General features: G+C 41.1%; 1 protein-coding gene across 4 annotated transcripts in view; it reads left to right on the top strand.

The window, feature by feature from the left end:
* SS18 (SS18 subunit of BAF chromatin remodeling complex) overlaps positions 1–12248 on the top strand; it is a 69111-nt gene that overhangs the window by 43510 nt on the left and 13353 nt on the right. For all 4 annotated transcript variants that reach the window (XM_056137904.1, XM_056137903.1, XM_056137902.1 and 1 more), the window contains one exon: positions 10837–11004. In XM_056137904.1, the coding sequence (XP_055993879.1) occupies positions 10837–11004 (168 nt within the window). The remainder of the gene's footprint in view (positions 1–10836; positions 11005–12248) is intronic.

The raw sequence follows: 12248 nt of genomic DNA, 5'->3' as shown, positions 1-12248 counted from the left end.
TTTTTCCCTTTATTTTATTTTATTTTTTTAAAGTTGTAGATTTACAATTTTTTGTGCTTTGGTTTCAATTATACAATGATCAGATACCCATTGTTGGTGATTTTAATGCTAAGATAGGACCGAGAAAATCAGCCGAAGAACTCCACATCAGGACCCATGGCCTAGAATAGAACAAACAGGGTGAGAGACTGCCTGAGTTCATCATGTCGACCAAGACCATCCATGGTAACTCACAGTTCCAGAAGGCCGAATCTAAACGTTGGACATGGGAGTCTCCTGGTGGACGACATACCAAATTCCACAGGATGGATATGTCGTTCCCAACGTTCTCCCTTCCGAAATCTGACACGCCATTTCGTCGGTAAAGAAACAAACAGCACTCGGCCCAGACAAGGTCAGACCTGAACACCTGAAGAACCTGCCGTCAGTACTCATCAATATGCTGGCTCGGCTCTTCACACACTACCTGTCTGAATGCAGGGTTTCGTCCCAATGGAAAACCAGCAGAACTGTACTACTATACAAAAAGGGAGACATCCACGACATTGGCAACTATCGCCCAATCCGCTTATTGTCTTGTCATCTACAAGCTGTTCACTCGAGTCATCCTGAATAGGATTGGGAGAACACTAGGTGAAGGACAACCATGTGAGCAAGCCAGGTTTCACAAAGGATTCAGCACCATCGACCATATCCACACGATAACCAAGGTCATTGAGGTTTCTCGGGAGTTCAAGATGCCACTCTGTCTAATGTTCATTGATTTAAAGAAGGCCTTTGATTCTGGAAGCGGTCATCGAAGCCCTAGCCAATCAGTGCATTCAAACTCAATACATCAGGATTCTCCGTGAGCTGTATTATGGATTCACTACCAGGATCTCACCATTCTACAAAGAAGTAATCATTGATGTCAAGGGAGGGGTTCGGCAGGGTGATACCATTTCACCTGAAACTCTTCAGTGCCACCCTCGAGAACATCATGCGACGACTGGAATGGGAAGGAATGGGAGTTAAAGATAGATGGTCGGCAACTAAACCACCTCCACTTTGCTGGTGATATTGTTCTAATAACACCAAACATTAGCCAAGCAATACAAATGCTGGCTGACTTCGACCGTGAGTATGGAAAGGTTGGACTATAGCTGAATCTTATGAAGACAATGTTTATGAGAAATAGCCTCGTTCCTGGTGATCCATTCACTCTCAACGGAACGACCATCTCCGAATGCAACAGTTATGTGTACCTAGGTCGACAAGTCAACATGAAGAATGACCTGGCACCTGAGTTGCGCAGGAGAAAGAGAGTGGCTTGGAGCGCCTTCAAGATCATCGAAGAAATAGCTAGGAGGAGGAAGAACGGCTCTGGGCACATCTCTTTGATTCCACTGTTCTTCCTGCATTAACATATGCCTCAGAGACCTGGGCCCTACGAAAACAGGATGAGAACGCTGTTTGGGTCTCTCAAAGAGGAATTGAAAGAGCTATGTTTGGAGTATCACATTTCACTCAAATGAGAGAAAGAATCCGGAGTTCTGACCAAGGGGTCAAAAATCAGATGGGCTGGACATGTAATGAGGTTTAGAGACGACCGCTGGACTAGAGCCATTACAGACTGGATTCCACGGGACGTCAAAAGATCACATGGCCGCCTACCTACCAGATGGTCAGACTTCTTCATCAAGATCATGAACGATCTTCGTGTTCCTAGAATGAACAGACGCCATTGGGCTACATTAGCACGCGACAGGGACAAATGGAAACGTTACTGGTGCCCGCTCGAGCAAATCGAAGATTAACTGGAAATCAAGTGATCAAGTGAAATTTTTTTTATGATAGATTACAAGCCTGGCAAGTTCCCCGTGACGTATTCGATATGCCAGACACAGTAACAACAAAGTCTCCAATGGAGACGTTACTGGGCCCGCTCGCGCAAATCGATGATCAACGGGAGGGCCTTTACTTTTTACTTACTACTAGATATTTTATGTTAATTTTTTTTCTGTTTGGGACTACCAGGGCGGTAGTTCATGGGGATTGGGTGCCTGCTTAGGGATTGCTGGGGCAGACTCTGAGCACCTTCAGGTGTGGCACCCAAACAAAACCAGCAACAGTAAAGTTCTATTTTGATAGGTGGAATGAATTAGAGGATAATTTTTTGGTACTTTTTCTCCCTATTTTTGGTGTGTGTGTGGGGGGGTGGTGATTAGCACATGCACCTGGCAGTGCTCAGGCCTACGCTTGGCCCTGTGTTCAGGGGTCACAGCGCCAAGAGTGAGCTTGAGCACTGGTGGTTGGGGTACTGTGCATGGTACAAGTTATTCAGCTAGGGCCAGCAGCCGGCAAGGCAGATGCCTTAACTAGTATACCGTCTCTCTTCCCCAAAATGAGTGAGTTGTTAAATATGTCAATGATAGTTTAGTAAAGTGCGGACTGACAACCACTGAATTTTATAACCATGGCAGGCAGTTTTGAGGGAAAAATGAGGGTAAAAGCCTGACTGCATTGGTATTTAAGACAGAATGGGGAGAGAGAAATGGTCATAATGTAAAGATTGTTCCTTTCAGTAACTTTTTGATCTAAGGACATAAAATAGATTAATCATTTAAGGAAGATGTAGGAGGAAAATTTTTTTTAAGTTGGGAAGATAATTAGGCTTATATATTATCTAGATAATTATAGAGAGGGCAGCATTGATGATGCAGTAAAGAGACAGGACAGATAGAGGTGACATTTAAAAGTTTGAGGGCACAGTCCTCAGGATTGCCTTTAACTCTGTCATATTTTTTGGTTGGGGGCCTTTCCCAGATGTGCTGGAGTTTTGCCAGGGTTCAAACCTCAGACTCTGCATGCTGTGTGTGTTCAATAGATATTTGAGATATCTCCTCAGCCCTTGCCCTTCCCTTTAATACCAAGTTTGAGAATATTGCTGACATTTCTCAAAACCAGTGTATCCCAGGATAGTATTCCCCCCTCACGTCAGGGGGCATTAAGACTGTTGAGGGGGCTCTGCAAGTCTTGGGGCAAATTTGGCATGCTCCTCCTTAAATACTGTTTTGGGTGAGCCTTTTTGCAGGGGAGTGGGTTTGGTGGACATCACTTTTGTTACTTATTGCAAATTCTGGGATTTCTAGAATTTTTCTCAGATTCAAATTGTTGAGACTTTCCTGCAACTCACTGAAAGCTCATATTTTAATTTCTTACAGTGAAAAATACAAATTAAAATTGTCCAAGAGGTAAAATGCATAGGGAAAAGTTTCGAGCAAGAATGAAATGTGGAGTTTCTTTCTGCATGTAATCAGGATCCATTGTTCTGCTCTCCATGCATGGTTCACTGGAGCGTCATGGTTCAGTTTTTATTGGGCCTTTATTATGCAGGCTTGGCTGATAGCTCACATTTTAAATTCTAATATTTAATCTTTGGTTTACCTGCACATGGTTCAAAATATCCCTGACGAATTGTTGGATTTCCCATTTTAATAAATCTTTTTTTTTGTTTATTTTGGACCACACCTGGCAGTGCTCAGTCATTACTCCTGGTTCTGCACTCAGGAATCACTCCTGGTGGTGCTCAGGTGACTTTATGGGATGCTGAGATGGAACCTAGGTCAGCTGATTTCTAGGCAAGCGCCCTACCCGCTTAGGCTCCGAAATGAAGGAAATCTTTAATATGACACAAAACCATGCTATGCTGAATTACTTTTCAAATTACAGCGTAGAAACTTTATAAATGAGGAAGCTCCTCCAAATATTTTATTCCCGTAGAAATGTCATTTTTGGTGCATCTGTAGAGGAATTGAAGGAGAGAGAATTATGTATGCATTTATCTCTCTGCACTGTTAAAAATGGTAAACTTATTATTTATTGTTATCACAAATTTTGTTGGTCATAGTTTTGTTATCTTTAGTTATTACATTGTAGTTTCACTAGATGTTTTATTCATACATTTGATCAGTATAACTATATGGCATAAGTTTTTCAAGGTTCTCATCCTCTCCAGAGTGACTGGTTATAAAAATAATTTAATATGAAAAATCTGGAAAACACAAGAAAGTATAAAACATAAAAATCACCTTTAATCCTGCTATCTTTAAATTAACTCACTTGAGGAGATACAGTACACTTATATAAAAGTAGTAACGTATACTTTAAGCTCTCTGTAAAAGCAGTATGAATAGTTTCAATTGCAAAATAGTTAATAAAATATCTGTGTAATTATTTTCTCCTAGACTTTTAAATTCTGTGAAGTGACAGTGTCTTATTTTGCTCACACCTTTTTCCTGTTGTGACTGATAGATGAGCTAGTTTTTCTCCTGCTGTTAACAATTAGAAAATGAGGGGATGGAATGATAGTATAACAGATAGGGCACTTATATTGTGCCTGACTGATTCAGATTCGACCTGCACACCCCACATGGTGCCCTGAGCCCTCCAGGAGCGATTCCTCTGTGCAGAGCCAGGAGTAAGCCCTGAGCACTTCTGGATGGGACCCCAGAAGTCCAAAAAGGAGCAAACAAAAATGAGTTAGAAGACTAGGATCCTAAAAAAGAAAACTGGAGTCCTTCTCAGCAGCATTGTCATTCACCAATTAATCAGTTTCAGAAGGAACCAAAACAGGAGCTATCCCTGGTTCCAAATAGGAACTGGACCCTGATATTTCTAGGACTCAGGACCTTGGAGTCTGGTTTGGTTCCTGGCATGCGTATGGTCTCCTGAACACTGCTGGGAGGATCATTGAACAAAGGGCCAGGAAGAAACCCTGAGCACCTTCACTGGGCACGGCCCCACATCAACTTCCATTCCTCTGAGAAAGAATCCACTATTTCTTTTTTTTTTTTTTTTTCTTTTTTATTAGTGAAACGACATGAGGTACAGTTGTAGATTTACAAATTTTTGTGCTTGGATCTCGGTCATACCACGATCAAATACCCATCCCTCCACCAGTGCCCATTTTCCACCACCAGGATAATATCCCTCCCCCCCATCCTCCCATCCCCCCATCCCCCCCTGCCACTGTGGCAGGGCATTCCCCCCTGTTCTCTCTCTCCTCCTGGGCGCTGTGAGGCATAGTTCTTTATTGTTCTTTTGGAGCTATTTTCAATATTTCTGTCCTTTACTCACTAGGTGGCAGTAGTACTCTCACACCAGTTGTGACAACCAGTCTGTTAAATGTCCCAGAGGGGAAAAATCACCCACAGTTAAAACAAATGAGAAAACAAAAGCCCCACAGCTATAAAAAGTGCTCTGTATTAGCAAGTACATGAAAGGATGACCTTTATTAAGAAACAAATAGTAACAACAGACTTACTGTCTTTACATTTTAATACTTGGGAATACTTTCTTGAGGATTTCTCTGAAACTTTCACATTTGTATGTGCTTATTAACAGCTTTTATTTTTACTAGCTAAAATCTGTCATGCTCTTTTGGGGTGAGGTTAGGATGGAAGGGGTTGGGATTCACACCTGGCCATGCTCAGGACCGATTCCTGCCTTTGCACTCAGAGGTCACTTGTCAGGCTCAGGAGACCATATGGAGTGCCAGGAATTGAACCTAGGTTGGCTGTGTGCAAGATAAGTGCCCTGTCGACAGTACTCTTGCTCAAGCACCCTTTTATTTATACTTGCTTTGGGGGTCACACTCTGTGAATTAGGGCTACTTTCAGTTCTGTGCTTAGAAATTGTTTTCTGCTGTGCTGGGGAGGGGGTGAAGGGGGTCCATGTGGTTCCGAGGACTGAACCTGTGCCCTCTAAATGCAGAGTGTACTCTCAGCTCATCTTTCAGCCCAGATTCTGTTTTTCTGTGAATGGATGGGTTGTATCCTTTGGTGCTCAGGGTCTGTTTCAGCAGTGACTGCTGGCTGTGCTCAGTGTGTGGTGCATCCCCGTATGTTGTGTTGGGGATTTGAGCCAGGCTAGTGGCTAAGCAAGCTCATTAGCCATTGCACCAACCATCCCTTACTATAATTTCTTCCTTTTAATTTTTTTTTTTTTTGGATCAAACTTGGCCATGCTCATCGGTAACTCTGGCTGTGCACGCAATAATTTCTTACTCCTGGTGGTGTGTGGCTTTGGCGGGGAGGTTTGAGGGTGGGGTGTGTGGGGTGGGTGGGAAAATGACCATATGGGATGCTGGGGATCGAACCCTGATTGACTGCATGCAAGGGAAACACCTTGCCCGCTGTACTATCTCTTGGCCCCACCTTACTCTGTTTTCTAAGGAAACTGAGGTAAGTTTCTTCTAGCTGCAGTATAGTATGTATGTTTTAGTTAAATAATCTCACTCATTTTAAATGAATATATAGTAGGATATTTGAGTTTGTAAGCCTTCAAATAAAACCCACAATAGAATTTGAGATTGAGTCATTAAAAAAACAGATAATATTGAATAGTGACTGAAAAGTGATAGATATATAGATATATAGAACTATTATCATGTGAGATATTACACAGGGGAAATTATGATTTGATTCTTGATTGGGGGATTTTTTTTTCAAGTTTTTTGTGTAGATTATCACACTCTTGTTGGTAGAGTTTTGCTAGAGAGATCTGCTACTGATACTTTTTCCCTTGTAGGTAAGGCTTTGCTTCTGACTTTGGTTCTTGCCACTTTGATTACAGGCTATTGGTCTTTAGTTTGGCTTTACTCAGTTTGACACTCTTTGGACCTTTTAGATCATTGCTCCCAACTTGCCCTTCAAGTTGGGGAAATTCTCACTAATTATTTCTCCAATGGGCTGGAGCGATAGCACAGCAGGTAGGGTGTTTGCCTTGCACGCAGCCAAAACTGTTGACCCTGGTTTTATTCCTCCGCCCCTCTCGGAGAGCCCGGCAAGCTACCGAGAGTATCTCACCTGCATGGCAAAGCCTGGCAAGCTGCCCGTGACATATTCGATATACCAAACACAGTAACAACAAATCTCACAATGGAGACATTACTGGGTCCGTTTGAGCAAATCGATGAAAAACGGGAGGACAGTGGCAGTGACATTTCTCCAACTAAGTCTTACTTCTCTCCCTCCGTCTTCTGCTGGAATTTTTTTTAATGAGTGTGAATTTGTTCCTCTTGGCATTTCAGTAATTTCTTTGTTTCTTTGTTGTTGTTGTTGTTTTGCTTTTTGGGTCACACCCGGCGATGTTCAGGGGTTACTCCTGGCTTTGCGCTCAGGAATCCCTCCTAGCGGTGCTCAGGGGACCATATGGGATGCTGGGAATCGAACCCGGGTCGACCGCGTGCAGGGCAAACGTCCTACCCACTGTGCTATTGCTCCAGCCCCATTCTTTGTTGTTGTTTTTTCTCAGTTTTTCTATTTCCTCTTTCTTGCTTGAGTTGTTAACTGTATTTTTAAGTGTACTGATACGATTTTTGTTTTCTACCATATTTTAAGACTTGTCACCTCATTTTTGAATTTCTTCTGTTTGAATAATTTTTTCAATTTTTTACATCAGACTGTCTTCTAGTTTACTAATTTTCTCCTCAAATGTTACTTTCAAGTCACTGGACATTGATATTGTTGTCCTAAAGACTTAAGGCAGATTACAGGCCTGATGTGTTGGAGTACTCCCCTGGGTTTTTGTTGTCCTGGGTTTTTGATGTCTGTTGACATCTCTTTTCTTATGTTTTCTCTTTGTCTTAAGTGCTATATTTACCATTGACAAGGGTTGTCTCTGGCTGGTGCTGGGAATGGGCAGCTGTGCCTAACTAACTGCTTTTCAAATAGTGCTTTTTTGGTGCTGCTAGAGTCTGAGAATTTACAGCAGGAGTTTGTGAGAATAGGATGGTTTGTGTGCCTTAAGGTTTGAGGGTTTTGGGAAACCAGCCACAACCTACAAAGGTCTGAACAAGTGGGCGGAGCCAAAGTTCTCCCCATGGCATACTCTGAGGGGGGCTTAGGGTTGTGGGGATGAGCGCAGGGAGTAGAGCTAGGCAGTAAAGTTTCTGACCTGGGGGCGGGGGGAGGGGCGGAGCAAGGAGCCAGGGGCAACATGCAGTTGCCAAGTTCTTCCAGAGGTCTTGGATGTAAGGGGCAATGGGGGCAGTACACTGTGTGGCTTTAGACTTACTGCTGAATGATGTTGAGGATCCTCAAAGGAGAGAAGTGACAGAATAAGAGAAGGGTGGTGATTGAGCTCTTTGGGATTGGAACTGTTGCCTGTCCCCAAAAATAAAGTACAGGTACCATGGTCTTATATAGGGCTTAAGTAGAATTATTTTTTTCCTTTAGAACAAAGTTAAAAAAAATGTTATTATACATTATTAGATTTCCTTCGAAATGGTAACTTTTTGCTTTTTACCTTATTTTAAATTATGGTTCCAGTGCTTATTATATACTTTAGTTTTATTGTCACCTTCTGTTAGGCAAGAGGTGTTGATTATTGTCAGAGAAGAATAGGCAGAATCTTCATTTATTGAAAATAAATTACTTGAGTGCCCAATTCTATTAAATAATTGCTAGTATTCAGTTTGCTAGTGAAAATTTTTTTTTTTTTTTTTTTTTTTTTTTGCTTTTTGGGTCACACCAGCAATGCACGAGGGTTACTCCTGGACTCAGGAAGTACTCCTTGTGGTGCTCAGGGAACCATATGGGATGCAGGGATTCGAAACCGGGTTGGCTGCGTGCAAGGCAAATGCCCTACCCTCTGTGCTATCATTCCAGCCCTGAAGAAATCTCTCTTCTTGAAATAAAATTTTACTCCTTCTGTTGTATTGACTGGGGGTTCTGTAAAAATTTTTTTTCTGTCTTTAGGATGCTTTATATACAAAGTTTATATTTAAAATTTTATAGCCTTAGTTAAATTTGTTTTTGTTTGAAGCTTCTGTTTCACTCTCCTCTGAACCACCTAATAAGATTCGTTTTTTTTTTTATTGAGAGAAAAGTCTCAAAGTAATTTTTGAAAGGCTTGCATTTATGATGAAAATAGAAGGCAAAAAGAAGACAAATAGAGGAAAGAGTTCTGTAAAGTACTTCAGGTAATACCATTCAACTTAGAATAGAGCTGACATTTTTCTACTTACACAGTGTGGTTGTTATTGTAGATCAGCAATATATTTAATGAGCTGGGCTTGTTCTATTTTAATTTTTGTTTAAATACTGGGTTTTGGCTCATCTAGGCAATTTTGCATGTAAAACTTTTCTAAATTCTCCAATCCTTTGCTCTTATATTTTCTTCTTAATTTGTTCTCATATTAATAAAGGGAGGAATATGAAGCTTATTTAAGCAGAAAGTATAGGATGACTCATAAATATTTCTGAGACAGTAATAGTTTGTAATGATAAAATAATGAGCTCCCTGGACCGGAGAGAGAACTCAGCAAACTGAGAGTATACTTTGCATGTGGGAGACCTGGATTCAGTCCCCAGCATTGCTTGATTATCCTCCCAGTGAGGGAATGACCCCTGAGCACTGAGCTGGGAGTAGTCCCTGAGTGCTGCTAGGTGTTGACAAATACCATGGTGGGAGGGGGGGCAATGAGGCCCTCATATCATAATTTGACCAGTGATACTGAGGAGATAATTTTGTTGTTTGATGGCAGAGATCTTTATAGTTGTCACTTTACATGATACATTTTTACTGTTGTCAGTGTATATTACAGTGTTTTGGCTATACTAACTGTTGTTCAGTTTGGAACTTGCATAGTTCTTATTTCTAAGGCCATGGCCCATTGCAGTTCTTTTCGTAGCTAATTTTTGATTGTGTATAAGAATAGTTATTTGGGTTTCTTTTTTTTGGGGGGGTGTGGTGGTAATTGGCAATTGTGTAGGTCTTATTCCTGAATCTGTGCTCAGATATCACTTCTAGTGGTACCCTAGAGATCATATTCCATGTTGAGAACAGAACTTTGGTTGATCACATTAGACTTTTTAAGAAGTACTATCGCTAGTTGGTATGAGAAAATGACTTTAAAATTTCGTCATTAAACTAAGATTGTGAAATTCTATTAATACAGGTTTTTTTTTAAATAAGTAGTTTCCTTATCTCTCATTACATGGTGAATATTGAAAAAGCTTAGAAAATGGATATTTGGAAAACCTCTCCCTCCTTTCTACCCCCTATTTTACTTCTGTTCTGTGTGATTTTGTAAAGTTTGCTTTGTTTTGGTGTGTTTTCTGGTATAGCATAAGGATTCTGTCTTTCCTTGACAGATGGTGCAGAGATATATAGTAAATAATGAAAAATATATGCGTCATGATTTTCATATGTTGTATCTTTTTGTTCCTTTTTGTTTTGGGTCCATAACCCATATCTAGGGGCTGTTAGCAGTGCTGGGCTCAGATGCGAGCTCCTGTGGGCCAGGCATGCATTTGGTCTGTGAGCCAGGTCTCCAGCTGTCTACTTGGTTTTTTAAAAAATTAACTAGAATGCTTTTCCAGCGGGTTTTATACCAGGTTCCATAAATTGCTTGCCATCTTTTGTTTTAAATTATTTTAGGTATATTTATTCAGTAACTCAAAAGCTTTGTTATTCATACTTGATGTTAAAATTTATTTTAATGAACAATATGTTTGAGAATTTATGATGATAAATTGTTTTTAAAATTTTTTAAAAATTGTATGCAAAAGTATCATTTTTGTTTTGGGGCCACATTTAGCTGTTGTGCTCAGGGCTTCTGGTTCTGTGTTCAGGGATCACTCCTGGCAATGCTTAGAAGATTCTCTGTGGTGTTAGGGATTGAACAGGACTTAATGAGAGGAGCTTATCTTGCCTGCAGTGGACCTTGATTTAATTCTAGACACAATGTATGGTCCCCTGAGCACCATCAGTAGTTGAACCCTGAGCACAGCTTAATGTTAGCTCAAATTAAAAAAAATATTTTGTTTGTAATGTTTTGTCTCTTTTCAGGTCCAATGATGCATCAGCAGCCTCCTTCTCAGCAATACAATATGCCACAGGGAGGTGGGCAGCATTACCAAGGCCAGCAGCCACCTATGGGAATGATGGGTCAAGTGAACCAAGGCAATCATATGATGGGTCAGAGACAGATTCCTCCTTACAGACCACCACAGCAGGGTAAGATTCCATTTGGAAAATTTAAATGGCAGTAGTGGAAAGGCTTTGAATTTTAACGAACTTTTTGTCAGGACAGAGTCAGGTCATTTTGTTTTTGATTGTTAAAAAAATGTTTTCCCTAAAATGTAGTGGATATAGGAGGCACGAAAGACTTGGAGTAGATAGGAATTTCCTGTTATACAACTAACTGCTATCTACTCTTTTTTGGCAGGAGATGTTGGATGACATTAGTTTGCCCTTGCTCCTCCTGCAGGGAGCTTAGGGTTATTGAGTTATTCCCACTACAGTGCTCTTAAGGCACATGCAGCTCCATCAGGCACTCCTACTCCTATGTTGCTTTTCTCTTTCCTCTCTGTCTTTTGCAAGGTTTAGCAATGTTCTTTTTGTATAGACACAGGAAGACAGTTGATACAGTGTTTTTGTAACATGGGAGTCAGTTCACTCACTAATACTTACTCCTGGGCATCCATCATATTTCCTTGACTTAAGCCTCAGTTGCCCTTACTTCCTAATACCCCCAAAAGGAGGGTCCTAGTGAGGGACCAGGATGGACCCAGGGCAAGCTGTAAACTGCCTTGGCATTGAAAAGGGACAGGCTAAGAAATATAAGAAGTATAATAAGTTAAGGGCGCGATCATGGAACAAACTCTGTCCTGACCCAAAAAGAAGTAACTGGATAAGAGTAACTACTAAAAAGAAATAACCTTTTGGGGGTCGGGAAAGACTAACCTGGCCTGAGGTATGTAGTCTGGGATATATAGTGATATATAGGTTCTTCCCCAGGAAGAGCCACCCTTTAAGCTTCATAGAATCGCTTACTGTGTGCATACAGAATAGCTAGAAATATTAGTATTCAGTCTGATTGTTTAAATGGATTACTAGCTAAGGAAAGGAGAAAGCAATATATGTCTTCAGATGGAATTCCACCCTTCGGCGGATCTCCCTAGTAATCAAGAGTGCTGAACCCCGAGATGAGATTTTGTTCCAGAGTTAATCTCCTAGAAGAACTCCCCCTGAAGGAAGGGCTTTACATCTGTTTATTGTTATGATAATGTTTAATATCAGCTATATGTACCCTCACCATCACGATCTTTATATAAATATGCTATAAGAGAGAAAGAAGGGAGGGAGAGAGAAGTAACTACGCTGTTCGAGAGAAGTAGGGAGAAGAGAGGAAGAGAAAGGGTTCCTGACTACCAAGCAGCCTTTGGCCCCTGTACCCTGTTCCCCATTCCTCCATCCTC

This window comes from Sorex fumeus, unplaced genomic scaffold (genome assembly GCF_029834395.1).
Source record: "Sorex fumeus unplaced genomic scaffold, SorFum_2.1 ptg000128l, whole genome shotgun sequence".
NCBI classification, from domain to species: domain Eukaryota; kingdom Metazoa; phylum Chordata; class Mammalia; order Eulipotyphla; family Soricidae; genus Sorex; species Sorex fumeus.
The sequence above is the reverse complement of the archived record's forward strand: the minus strand, read 5'-3'. Positions and strand labels throughout refer to the sequence as shown.